This window comes from Oncorhynchus nerka, linkage group LG7 (assembly GCF_034236695.1).
Source record: "Oncorhynchus nerka isolate Pitt River linkage group LG7, Oner_Uvic_2.0, whole genome shotgun sequence".
In the NCBI taxonomy this organism is placed as follows: domain Eukaryota; kingdom Metazoa; phylum Chordata; class Actinopteri; order Salmoniformes; family Salmonidae; genus Oncorhynchus; species Oncorhynchus nerka.
Genome location: NC_088402.1, coordinates 94,812,687 through 94,826,157, shown reverse-complemented (window position 1 = coordinate 94,826,157; position 13,471 = coordinate 94,812,687). Strand labels below are relative to the sequence as shown.

General features: G+C 48.5%; 1 protein-coding gene across 2 annotated transcripts in view; it reads right to left on the bottom strand.

The window, feature by feature from the left end:
• Window positions 1–401: 401 nt before the first annotated feature.
• The window catches only part of lrrc23 (leucine rich repeat containing 23), a 79,138-nt gene continuing 66,068 nt past the window's right edge, over window positions 402–13,471 (bottom strand). The window contains exon 10 of one of the 2 annotated variants that reach the window (XM_065020061.1): window positions 402–606. In XM_065020061.1, coding sequence (XP_064876133.1) covers window positions 565–606 — 42 coding nt within the window. In that variant the 3' untranslated portion in view covers window positions 402–564. The remainder of the gene's footprint in view (window positions 607–13,471) is intronic. The other variant, XM_065020060.1, reaches the window with a different exon arrangement.

Below are 13,471 nucleotides of genomic sequence, written 5' to 3'. Positions count from 1 at the left end.
ACTGGGAGAGGAGTGACTGGGAGAGGAGTGACTGGGTCACTGGGAGAGGAGTCACTGGGAGAGGAGTGACTGGGAGAGGAGTCACTGGGAGAGGAGTGACTGGGAGAGGAGTCACTGGGAGAGGAGTGACTGGGAGAGGAGTCACTGGGAGAGGAGTCACTGGGAGAGGGGTCACTGGGAGAGGCGTGACTGGGAGAGGAGTCACTGGGAGAGGAGTGACTGGGAGAGGAGTGACTGGGAGAGGAGTCACTGGGAGAGGAGTGACTGGGAGAGGAGTCACTGGGAGAGGAGTCACTGGGAGAGGAGTGACTGGGAGAGGAGTCACTGGGAGAGGAGTAACTGGGAGAGGAGTCACTGGGAGAGGGGTCACTGGGAGAGGCGTGACTGGGAGAGGAGTCACTGGGAGAGGAGTGACTGGGAGAGGAGTGACTGGGAGAGGAGTCACTGGGAGAGGAGTGACTGGGAGAGGAGTCACTGGGAGAGGAGTCACTGGGAGAGGAGTGACTGGGAGAGGAGTCACTGGGAGAGGATTAACTGGGAGAGGAGTCACTGGGTGATGGTGAGTTAGTATTCCTCTGCCCCAACAGACACCTCATCATTAAACTCCTATAGAGACAGACAGAGGGAACAACAGTTGGACCCCAATGAAGGTGATGTGCACTTAAAGTCACAGGGGGCTGGTGGCACCTTAATTGGGGAGGACGGGCTCGAGCTAATGGCTGGAGTGGAATTAGTGGCGCATTCCATTTGAAATCAAATCAAATTTTATTTGTCACATACACATGGTTAGCAGATGTTAATGAGAGTGTAGCGAAATGCTTGTGCTTCTAGTTTCGACAATGCGGTAATAACCAACGAATAATCTAACCTAACAATACCAGACGTGATTATGAGCCGTCCTTCCCTCAACAGCCTCCACTGACTTAAGCGTAGCTCAGTTGGTAGAGCTTTTATTTCACCTTTATATACCTTGGTCCTTGCAACACAGTGGGTTTGATTCCCGGGACTACACATAAATTAAATGAATGCATGTATGACAGTAAGTCCGTTTGGATAAAAGTGTCTGCTAAATGTCACATGTTCGATTATGTGTGTTGTTTCTCCTGTGTGTGTTAGACCCTGAGTTTCTCCTGTGTGTGTGTGTTAGACCCTGAGTCTCTCCTGTGTGTGTTATACCCTGAGTCTCTCCTGTGTGTGTTAGACCCTGAGTCTCTCCTGTGTGTGTTAGACCCTGAGTCTCTCCTGTGTGTGTGTGTTAGACCCTGAGTCTCTCCTGTGTGTGTTAGACCCTGAGTCTCTCCTGTGTGTGTTAGACCCTGAGTTTCTCCTGTGTGTGTTATACCCTGAGTTTCTCCTGTGTGTGTTAGACCCTGAGTCTCTCCTGTGTGTGTTAGACCCTGAGTTTCTCCTGTGTGTATTAGACCCTGAGTTTCTCCTGTGTGTATTAGACCCTGAGTTTCTCCTGTGTGTGTTAGACCCTGAGTTTCTCCTGTGTGTATTAGACCCTGAGTTTCTCCTGTGTGTGTTAGACCCTGAGTTTCTCCTGTGTGTGTTAGACCCTGAGTCTCTCCTGTGTGTGTTAGACCCTGAGTCTCTCCTGTGTGTGTTAGACCCTGAGTTTCTCCTGTGTGTGTTATACCCTGAGTTTCTCCTGTGTGTGTTAGACCCTGAGTCTCTCCTGTGTGTGTTAGACCCTGAGTTTCTCCTGTGTGTGTTAGACCCTGAGTTTCTCCTGTGTGTATTAGACCCTGAGTTTCTCCTGTGTGTGTTAGACCCTGAGTTTCTCCTGTGTGTGTTAGACCCTGAGTTTCTCCTGTGTGTGTTAGACCCTGAGTCTCTCCTGTGTGTGTTAGACCCTGAGTTTCTCCTGTGTGTGTTAGACCCTGAGTCTCTCCTGTGTGTGTTATACCCTGAGTTTCTCCTGTGTGTGTTATACCCTGAGTTTCTCCTGTGTGTGTTATACCCTGAGTCTCTCCTGTGTGTGTGTGTTAGACCCTGAGTCTCTCCTGTGTGTGTTAGACCCTGAGTTTCTCCTGTGTGTGTGTGTTAGACCCTGAGTCTCTCCTGTGTGTGTTAGACCCTGAGTTTCTCCTGTGTGTGTTAGACCCTGAGTCTCTCCTGTGTGTGTTAGACCCTGAGTCTCTCCTGTGTGTGTTAGACCCTGAGTTTCTCCTGTGTGTGTTAGACCCTGAGTTTCTCCTGTGTGTGTTAGACCCTGAGTCTCTCCTGTGTGTGTTAGACCCTGAGTTTCTCCTGTGTGTGTTAGACCCTGAGTCTCTCCTGTGTGTGTTAGACCCTGAGTTTCTCCTGTGTGTGTGTGTTAGACCCTGAGTCTCTCCTGTGTGTGTGTGTTAGACCCTGAGTCTCTCCTGTGTGTGTTAGACCCTGAGTTTCTCCTGTGTGTGTTAGACCCTGAGTCTCTCCTGTGTGTGTTATACCCTGAGTTTCTCCTGTGAGTTTCTCCTGTGTGTGTGTTAGACCCTGAGTCTCTCCTGTGTGTGTTAGACCCTGAGTTTCTCCTGTGTGTGTTAGACCCTGAGTCTCTCCTGTGTGTGTTAGACCCTGAGTCTCTCCTGTGTGTGTTAGACCCTGAGTCTCTCCTGTGTGTGTTAGACCCTGAGTCTCTCCTGTGTGTGTGTGTTAGACCCTGAGTCTCTCCTGTGTGTGTTATACCCTGAGTCTCTCCTGTGTGTGTTAGACCCTGAGTCTCTCCTGTGTGTGTTAGACCCTGAGTTTCTCCTGTGTGTGTTATACCCTGAGTCTCTCCTGTGTGTGTTAGACCCTGAGTTTCTCCTGTGTGTGTTAGACCCTGAGTCTCTCCTGTGTGTGTTAGACCCTGAGTCTCTCCTGTGTGTGTTAGACCCTGAGTTTCTCCTGTGTGTGTTAGACCCTGAGTCTCTCCTGTGTGTGTTAGACCCTGAGTCTCTCCTGTGTGTGTTAGACCCTGAGTCTCTCCTGTGTGTGTGTGTTAGACCCTGAGTTTCTCCTGTGTGTGTTATACCCTGAGTCTCTCCTGTGTGTGTTAGACCCTGAGTCTCTCCTGTGTGTGTTAGACCCTGAGTTTCTCCTGTGTGTGTTAGACCCTGAGTCTCTCCTGTGTGTGTTAGACCCTGAGTTTCTCCTGTGTGTGTTAGACCCTGAGTCTCTCCTGTGTGTGTTATACCCTGAGTTTCTCCTGTGTGTGTTATACCCTGAGTCTCTCCTGTGTGTGTTATACCCTGAGTCTCTCCTGTGTGTGTGTGTTAGACCCTGAGTCTCTCCTGTGTTTCTATACCCTGAGTCTCTCCTGTGTGTTAGACCCTGAGTCTCCTGTGTGTGTGTTAGACCCTGAGTTTCTCCTGTGTGTGTTATACCCTGAGTTTCTCCTGTGTGTGTTAGACCCTGAGTCTCTCCTGTGTGTGTGTGTTAGACCCTGAGTTTCTCCTGTGTGTGTTATACCCTGAGTCTCTCCTGTGTGTGTGTGTTAGACCCTGAGTTTCTCTGTGTGTGTGTGTTATACCCTGAGTCTCTCCTGTGTGTGTGTTAGACCCTGAGTTTCTCCTGTGTGTGTTATACCCTGAGTCTCTCCTGTGTGTTATACCCTGAGTCTCTCCTGTGTGTGTTATACCCTGAGTCTCTCCTGTGTGTGTTAGACCCTGAGTTTCTCCTGTGTGTGTTAGACCCTGAGTTTCTCCTGTGTGTATTAGACCCTGAGTTTCTCCTGTGTGTTAGACCCTGAGTCTCTCCTGTGTGTGTTGTTATACCCTGAGTCTCTCCTGTGTGTGTTATACCCTGAGTTTCTCCTGTGTGTGTTAGACCCTGAGTTTCTCCTGTGTGTATTAGACCCTGAGTTTCTCCTGTGTGTGTGTGTTAGACCCTGAGTCTCTCCTGTGTGTGTTATACCCTGAGTCTCTCCTGTGTGTGTTAGACCCTGAGGTTCTCCTGTGTGTGTTATACCCTGAGTCTCTCCTGTGTGTGTTAGACCCTGAGTTTCTCCTGTGTGTGTTAGACCCTGAGTTTCTCCTGTGTGTGTTATACCCTGAGTTTCTCCTGTGTGTGTTAGACCCTGAGTTTCTCCTGTGTGTGTTAGACCCTGAGTTTCTCCTGTGTGTGTTATACCCTGAGTTTCTCCTGTGTGTGTGTGTTAGACCCTGAGTTTCTCCTGTGTGTGTTATACCCTGAGTTTCTCCTGTGTGTGTTAGACCCTGAGTTTCTCCTGTGTGTGTTATACCCTGAGTCTCTCCTGTGTGTGTTATACCCTGAGTCTCTCCTGTGTGTGTGTGTTAGACCCTGAGTCTCTCCTGTGTGTGTTATACCCTGAGTCTCTCCTGTGTGTGTTATACCCTGAGTCTCTCCTGTGTGTGTGTTAGACCCTGAGTTTCTCCTGTGTGTGTTATACCCTGAGTTTCTCCTGTGTGTGTTAGACCCTGAGTCTCTCCTGTGTGTGTGTGTTAGACCCTGAGTTTCTCCTGTGTGTGTTATACCCTGAGTCTCTCCTGTGTGTGTGTGTTAGACCCTGAGTTTCTCCTGTGTGTGTGTGTTATACCCTGAGTCTCTCCTGTGTGTGTGTTAGACCCTGAGTTTCTCCTGTGTGTGTTATACCCTGAGTCTCTCCTGTGTGTGTTATACCCTGAGTCTCTCCTGTGTGTGTTATACCCTGAGTCTCTCCTGTGTGTGTTAGACCCTGAGTTTCTCCTGTGTGTGTTATACCCTGAGTTTCTCCTGTGTGTATTAGACCCTGAGTTTCTCCTGTGTGTGTGTGTTAGACCCTGAGTCTCTCCTGTGTGTGTGTGTTATACCCTGAGTTTCTCCTGTGTGTGTTATACCCTGAGTTTCTCCTGTGTGTGTTATACCCTGAGTTTCTCCTGTGTGTATTAGACCCTGAGTTTCTCCTGTGTGTGTGTGTTAGACCCTGAGTCTCTCCTGTGTGTGTTATACCCTGAGTCTCTCCTGTGTGTGTTAGACCCTGAGGTTCTCCTGTGTGTGTTATACCCTGAGTCTCTCCTGTGTGTGTTAGACCCTGAGTTTCTCCTGTGTGTGTTAGACCCCGAGTTTCTCCTGTGTGTGTTATACCCTGAGTTTCTCCTGTGTGTGTTAGACCCTGAGTTTCTCCTGTGTGTGTTAGACCCTGAGTTTCTCCTGTGTGTGTTATACCCTGAGTTTCTCCTGTGTGTGTGTGTTAGACCCTGAGTTTCTCCTGTGTGTGTTATACCCTGAGTTTCTCCTGTGTGTGTTAGACCCTGAGTTTCTCCTCCTGAGTTTCTCCTGTGTGTGTTAGACCCTGAGTTTCTCCTGTGTGTGTGTGTTAGACCCTGAGTTTCTCCTGTGTGTGTGTGTTAGACCCTGAGTTTCTCCTGTGTGTGTTAGACCCTGAGTTTCTCCTGTGTGTGTTATACCCTGAGTTTCTCCTGTGTGTGTTAGACCCTGAGTTTCTCCTGTGTGTGTTAGACCCTGAGTTTCTCCTGTGTGTGTTATACCCTGAGTTTCTCCTGTGTGTGTTAGACCCTGAGTTTCTGAGTTTCTCCTGTGTGTGTTAGACCCTGAGTTTCTCCTGTGTGTGTGTGTTAGACCCTGAGTTTCTCCTGTGTGTGTGTTAGACCCTGAGTTTCTCCTGTGTGTGTTAGACCCTGAGTTTCTCCTGTGTGTGTTATACCCTGAGTTTCTCCTGTGTGTGTTATACCCTGAGTTTCTCCTGTGTGTGTTATACCCTGAGTTTCTCCTGTGTGTGTTAGACCCTGAGTTTCTCCTGTGTGTGTGTGTTAGACCCTGAGTTTCTCCTGTGTGTGTGTGTTAGACCCTGAGTTTCTCCTGTGCGTGTGTGTTATACCCTGAGTTTCTCCTGTGTGTGTTAGACCCTGAGTTTCTCCTGTGTGTGTTAGACCCTGAGTTTCTCCTGTGTGTGTGTGTGTGTTAGACACTGAGTTTCTCCTGTGTGTGTTAGACCCTGAGTTTCTCCTGTGTGTGTTAGACCCTGAGTTTCTCCTGTGTGTGTGTGTTAGACCCTGAGTTTCTCCTGTGTGTGTTAGACCCTGAGTTTCTCCTGTGTGTGTTAGACCCTGAGTTTCTCCTGTGTGTGTGTGTTAGACCCTGAGTCTCTCCTGTGTGTGTTAGACCCTGAGTCTCTCCTGTGTGTGTTAGACCCTGAGTTTCTCCTGTGTGTGTTAGACCCTGAGTCTCTCCTGTGTGTGTTAGACCCTGAGTCTCTCCTGTGTGTGTTAGACCCTGAGTCTCTCCTGTGTGTGTTAGACCCTGAGTCTCTCCTGTGTGTGTTAGACCCTGAGTCTCTCCTGTGTGTGTTAGACCCTGAGTCTCTCCTGTGTGTGTTAGACCCTGAGTCTCTCCTGTGTGTTAGACCCTGAGTCTCTCCTGTGTGTGTTAGACCCTGAGTCTCTCCTGTGTGTGTTAGACCCTGAGTCTCTCCTGTGTGTTAGACCCTGAGTCTCTCCTGTGTGTGTGTTAGACCCTGAGTCTCTCCTGTGTGTGTTAGACCCTGAGTCTCTCCTGTGTGTGTTAGACCCTGAGTTTCTCCTGTGTGTGTTAGACCCTGAGTCTCTCCTGTGTGTGTGTGTTAGACCCTGAGTTTCTCCTGTGTGTGTTAGACCCTGAGTTTCTCCTGTGTGTGTTAGACCCTGAGTCTCTCCTGTGTGTGTTATACCCTGAGTCTCTCCTGTGTGTGTGTGTTAGACCCTGAGTTTCTCCTGTGTGTTAGACCCTGAGTCTCTCCTGTGTGTGTTAGACCCTGAGTTTCTCCTGTGTGTGTTATACCCTGAGTCTCTCCTGTGTGTGTTAGACCCTGAGTCTCTCCTGTGTGTGTTAGACCCTGAGTCTCTCCTGTGTGAGTGTGTGTGTTAGACCCTGAGTCTCTCCTGTGTGTGTTAGACCCTGAGTCTCTCCTGTGTGTGTTATACCCTGACTCCTGTGTGTTATACCCTGAGTCTCTCCTGTGTGTGTGTGTTAGACCCTGAGTCTCTCCTGTGTGTGTTATACCCTGAGTCTCTCCTGTGTGTGTTAGACCCTGAGTCTCTCCTGTGTGTGTGTTAGACCCTGAGTTTCTCCTGTGTGTGTGTGTGTGTTAGACCCTGAGTCTCTCCTGTGTGTGTGTGTTAGACCCTGAGTTTCTCCTGTGTGTGTTATACCCTGAGTCTCTCCTGTGTGTGTGTGTTAGACCCTGAGTTTCTCCTGTGTGTGTGTGTTAGACCCTGAGTCTCTCCTGTGTGTGTGTTAGACCCTGAGTTTCTCCTGTGTGTGTTATACCCTGAGTCTCTCCTGTGTGTGTTATACCCTGAGTTTCTCCTGTGTGTGTTATACCCTGAGTCTCTCCTGTGTGTGTAGTGAGTTTCTCCTGTGTGTGTTATACCCTGAGTTTCTCCTGTGTGTATTAGACCCTGAGTTTCTCCTGTGTGTGTGTGTTAGACCCTGAGTCTCTCCTGTGTGTGTGTGTTATACCCTGAGTTTCTCCTGTGTGTGTTATACCCTGAGTTTCTCCTGTGTGTGTTATACCCTGAGTTTCTCCTGTGTGTATTAGACCCTGAGTTTCTCCTGTGTGTGTGTGTTAGACCCTGAGTCTCTCCTGTGTGTGTTAGACCCTGAGGTTCTCCTGTGTGTGTTATACCCTGAGTCTCTCCTGTGTGTGTTAGACCCTGAGTTTCTCCTGTGTGTGTTAGACCCCGAGTTTCTCCTGTGTGTGTTATACCCTGAGTTTCTCCTGTGTGTGTTAGACCCTGAGTTTCTCCTGTGTGTGTTAGACCCTGAGTTTCTCCTGTGTGTGTTATACCCTGAGTTTCTCCTGTGTGTGTGTGTTAGACCCTGAGTTTCTCCTGTGTGTGTTAGACCCTGAGTTTCTCCTGTGTGTGTTAGACCCTGAGTTTCTCCTGTGTGTGTTATACCCTGAGTCTCTCCTGTGTGTGTTATACCCTGAGTCTCTCCTGTGTGTGTGTGTTAGACCCTGAGTCTCTCCTGTGTGTGTTATACCCTGAGTCTCTCCTGTGTGTGTTATACCCTGAGTCTCTCCTGTGTGTGTGTTAGACCCTGAGTTTCTCCTGTGTGTGTTATACCCTGAGTTTCTCCTGTGTGTGTTAGACCCTGAGTCTCTCCTGTGTGTGTTAGACCCTGAGTTTCTCCTGTGTGTGTTATACCCTGAGTCTCTCCTGTGTGTGTGTGTTAGACCCTGAGTTTCTCCTGTGTGTGTGTGTTAGACCCTGAGTCTCTCCTGTGTGTGTTAGACCCTGAGTTTCTCCTGTGTGTGTTATACCCTGAGTCTCTCCTGTGTGTGTTATACCCTGAGTCTCTCCTGTGTGTGTTATACCCTGAGTCTCTCCTGTGTGTGTTAGACCCTGAGTTTCTCCTGTGTGTGTTATACCCTGAGTTTCTCCTGTGTGTATTAGACCCTGAGTTTCTCCTGTGTGTGTGTGTTAGACCCTGAGTCTCTCCTGTGTGTGTGTGTTATACCCTGAGTTTCTCCTGTGTGTGTTATACCCTGAGTTTCTCCTGTGTGTGTTATACCCTGAGTTTCTCCTGTGTGTATTAGACCCTGAGTTTCTCCTGTGTGTGTGTGTTAGACCCTGAGTCTCTCCTGTGTGTGTTATACCCTGAGTCTCTCCTGTGTGTGTTAGACCCTGAGGTTCTCCTGTGTGTGTTATACCCTGAGTCTCTCCTGTGTGTGTTAGACCCTGAGTTTCTCCTGTGTGTGTTAGACCCCGAGTTTCTCCTGTGTGTGTTATACCCTGAGTTTCTCCTGTGTGTGTTAGACCCTGAGTTTCTCCTGTGTGTGTTAGACCCTGAGTTTCTCCTGTGTGTGTTATACCCTGAGTTTCTCCTGTGTGTGTTAGACCCTGAGTTTCTCCTGTGTGTGTTATACCCTGAGTTTCTCCTGTGTGTGTTAGACCCTGAGTTTCTCCTGTGTGTGTTATACCCTGAGTTTCTCCTGTGTGTGTTATACCCTGAGTTTCTCCTGTGTGTGTGTGTTAGACCCTGAGTTTCTCCTGTGTGTGTGTGTTAGACCCTGAGTTTCTCCTGTGTGTGTTAGACCCTGAGTTTCTCCTGTGTGTGTTATACCCTGAGTTTCTCCTGTGTGTGTTATACCCTGAGTTTCTCCTGTGTGTGTGTGTTAGACCCTGAGTTTCTCCTGTGTGTGTTATACCCTGAGTTTCTCCTGTGTGTGTTAGACCCTGAGTTTCTCCTGTGTGTGTTATACCCTGAGTTTCTCCTGTGTGTGTTATACCCTGAGTTTCTCCTGTGTGTGTGTGTTAGACCCTGAGTTTCTCCTGTGTGTGTGTGTTAGACCCTGAGTTTCTCCTGTGTGTGTTAGACCCTGAGTTTCTCCTGTGTGTGTTATACCCTGAGTTTCTCCTGTGTGTGTTATACCCTGAGTTTCTCCTGTGTGTGTTATACCCTGAGTTTCTCCTGTGTGTGTTAGACCCTGAGTTTCTCCTGTGTGTGTGTGTTAGACCCTGAGTTTCTCCTGTGCGTGTGTGTTATACCCTGAGTTTCTCCTGTGTGTGTTAGACCCTGAGTTTCTCCTGTGTGTGTTAGACCCTGAGTTTCTCCTGTGTGTGTGTGTGTGTTAGACACTGAGTTTCTCCTGTGTGTGTTAGACCCTGAGTTTCTCCTGTGTGTGTTAGACCCTGAGTTTCTCCTGTGTGTGTTAGACCCTGAGTTTCTCCTGTGTGTGTTAGACCCTGAGTTTCTCCTGTGTGTGTTAGACCCTGAGTTTCTCCTGTGTGTGTTAGACCCTGAGTTTCTCCTGTGTGTGTGTGTGTGTTAGACACTGAGTTTCTCCTGTGTGTGTTAGACCCTGAGTTTCTCCTGTGTGTGTTAGACCCTGAGTTTCTCCTGTGTGTGTTAGACCCTGAGTTTCTCCTGTGTGTGTGTGTTAGACCCTGAGTTTCTCCTGTGTGTGTTAGACCCTGAGTTTCTCCTGTGTGTGTGTGTTAGACCCTGAGTCTCTCCTGTGTGTGTTAGACCCTGAGTCTCTCCTGTGTGTGTTATACCCTGAGTCTCTCCTGTGTGTGTTAGACCCTGAGTTTCTCCTGTGTGTGTTGACCTCCTGTTTCTCCTGTGTGTGTGTGTTAGACCCTGAGTTTCTCCTGTGTGTGTGTTAGACCCTGAGTTTCTCCTGTGTGTGTTAGACCCTGAGTTTCTCCTGTGTGTGTGTGTTAGACCCTGAGTCTCCTCCTGTGTGTGTGTTAGACCCTGAGTTTCTCCCCTGAGTCTCCTCCTGTGTGTGTTAGACCCTGAGTTTCTCCTGTGTGTGTGTGTTAGACCCTGAGTTTCTCCTGTGTGTGTTAGACCCTGAGTTTCTCCTGTGTGTGTGTGTTAGACCCTGAGTTTCTCCTGTGTGTGTGTTAGACCCTGAGTTTCTCCTGTGTGTGTTAGACCCTTGAGTTCTCTCCTGTGTGTGTGTGTTAGACCCTGAGACTCCTGAGTTTCTCCTGTGTGTGTGTTAGACCCTGAGTTTCTCCTGTGTGTGTGTGTTAGACCCTGAGTTTCTCCTGTGTGTGTGTGTGTGAGTCTCTAGACCCTGAGTTTCTCCTGTGAGTTCTCCTGTGTGTGTTAGACCCTGAGTTTCTCCTGTGTGTGTTAGACCCTGAGTTTCTCCTGTGTGTGTGTGTTACCCTGACCCTGAGTTTCTCCTGTGTGTGTGTGTTAGACCCTGAGTTTCTCCTGTGTGTGTTAGACCCTGAGTTTCTCCTGTGTGTGTTAGACCCTGAGTTTCTCCTGTGTGTGTTATACCCTGTCTCCTGTGTGTGTTATACCCTGAGTTTCTCCTGTGTGTGTGTTAGACCCTGAGTTTCTCCTGTGTGTGTGTGTTAGACCCTGAGTTTCTCCTGTGTGTGTTATACCCTGAGTTTCTCCTGTGTGTGTTAGACCCTGAGTTTCTCCTGTGTGTGTTATACCCTGAGTTTCTCCTGTGTGTGTTATACCCTGAGTTTCTCCTGTGTGTGTGTGTTAGACCCTGAGTTTCTCCTGTGTGTGTGTGTGAGTTTCTCCTGTGTGTGTTAGACCCTGAGTTTCTCCTGTGTGTGTTAGACCCTGAGTTTCTCCTGTGTGTGTTATACCCTGAGTTTCTCCTGTGTGTGTTATACCCTGAGTCTCTCCTGTGTGTGTTAGACCCTGAGTTTCTCCTGTGTGTGTTAGACCCTGAGTCCTGTGTGTGTGTGTGTTAGACCCTGAGTTTCTGAGTTTCTCCTGTGTGTGTGTTAGACCCTGAGTTTCTCTCCTGTGTGTGTTATACCCTGAGTTTCTCCTGTGTGTGTTAGTTTACCCTGAGTTTCTCCTGTGTGTGTTAGACCCTGAGTTTCTCCTGTGTGAGTTTCTCCTGTGTGTGTTATACCCTGAGTTGTCTGAGTTTCTCCTGTGTGTGTTGACCCTGAGTTTCTCCTGTGTGTGTTATACCCTGAGTTTCTCCTGTGTGTGTTATACCCTGAGTTTCTCCTGTGTGTGTGTTAGACCCTGAGTTTCTCCTGTGTGTGTGTGTTAGACCCTGAGTTTCTCCTGTTATACCCTGAGTTTCTCCTGTGTGTGTGTGTTAGACCCTGAGTTTCTCCTGTGTGTGTTAGACCCTGAGTTTCTCCTGTGTGTGTTAGACCCTGAGTTTCTCCTGTGTGTGTTAGACCCTGAGTTTCTCCTGTGTGTTAGACCCTGAGTTTCTCCTGTGTGTGTTAGACCCTGAGTTTCTCCTGTGTGTGTGTGTTAGACCCTGAGTTTCTCCTGAGTTTCTCCTGTGTGTGTTAGACCCTGAGTTTCTCCTGTGTGTGTTAGACCCTGAGTTTCTCCTGTGTGTGTGTGTGTTAGACCCTGAGTTTCTCCTGTGTGTGTTGTTAGACCCTGAGTTTCTCCTCCTGAGTGTGTGTGTGTTAGACCCTGAGTTTCTCCTGTGACCCTGTGTGTGTGAGTTTCTCCTGTGTGTGACCCTGAGTTTCTCCTGTGTGTGTTAGACCCTGAGTTTCTCCTGTGTGTGTTAGACCCTGAGTTTCTCCTGTGTGTGTTATACCCTGAGTTTCTCCTGTAGTGTGTGTGTTAGACCCTGAGTTTCTCCTGTGTGTGTGTGTTAGACCCTGAGTTTCTCCTGTGTGTGTTAGACCCTGAGTTTCTCCTGTGTGTGTTATACCCTGAGTTTCTCCTGTGTGTGTTATACCCTGAGTTTCTCCTGAGTGTGTGTGTGTTAGACCCTGAGTTTCTCCTGTGTGTGTGTGTTAGACCCTGAGTTTCTCCTGTGTGTGTTAGACCCTGAGTTTCTCCTGTGTGTGTTAGACCCTGAGTTTCTCCTGTGTGTGTTAGACCCTGAGTTTCTCCTGTGTGTGTTAGACCCTGAGTTTCTCCTGTGTGTTCTCCTGTGTGTGTTAGACCCTGAGTTTCTCCTGTGTGTGTGTGTTAGACCCTGAGTTTCTCCTGTGTGTGTGTTAGACCCTGAGTTTCTCCTGTGTGTGTTAGACCCTGAGTTTCTCCTGTGTGTGTTAGACCCTGAGTTTCTCCTGTGTGTGTTATACCCTGAGTTTCCCTGTGTGTGTTAGTTGAGTTTCTCCTGTGTGTGTGTGTTAGACCCTGAGTCTCCTGTGTGTGTAGAGTCCCTGAGTTTCTCCTGTGTGTGTGTGTTAGACCCTGAGTCTCTCTGTGTGTGTGTGTGTGTGTTAGACCCTGAGTTTCTCCTGTGTGTGTTAGACCCTGAGTTTCTCCTGTGTGTGTTATACCCTGAGTTTCTCCTGTGTGTGTTATACCCTGAGTTTCTCCTGTGTGTGTTAGACCCTGAGTTTCTCCTGTGTGTGTTATACCCTGAGTTTCTCCTGTGTGTGTTAGACCCTGAGTTTCTCCTGTGTGTGTTAGACCCTGAGTTTCTCCTGTGTGTGTTATACCCTGAGTTTCTCCCTGTGTGTGTTAGACCCTGAGTTTCTCCTGTGTGTGTGTGTTAGACCCTGAGTTTCTCCTGTGTGTGTTAGACCCTGAGTTTCTCCTGTGTGTGTATGACCCTGAGTTTCTCCTGTGTGTGTTATACCCTGAGTTTCTCCTGTGTGTGTTATACCCTGAGTTTCTCCTGTGTGTGTTAGACCCTGAGTTTCTCCTGTGTGTGTGTGTTAGACCCTGAGTTTCTCCTGTGTGTGTTATACCCTGAGTTTCTTGTGTGTGACCCTGAGTTTCCTGTGTGTGTTAGACCCTGAGTTTCTCCTGTGTGTGTTAGACCCTGAGTTTCTCCTGTGTGTGTGTGTGTTAGACCCTGAGTTTCTCCTGTGTGTGTTAGACCCTGAGTTTCTCCTGTGTGTGTTAGACCCTGAGTTTCTCCTGTGAGTTTCTCCCTGTGTGTGTTAGACCCTGAGTTTCTCCTGTGTGTGTTAGACCCTGAGTTTCTCCTGTGTGTGTGTGTTAGACCCTGAGTTTCTCCTGTGTGTGTTAGACCCTGAGTTTCTCCTGTGTGTGTGTGTGTTAGACCCTGAGTTTCTCCTGTGTGTGTGTGTTAGACCCTGAGTTTCTCCTGTGTGTGTGTGTTAGACCCTGAGTT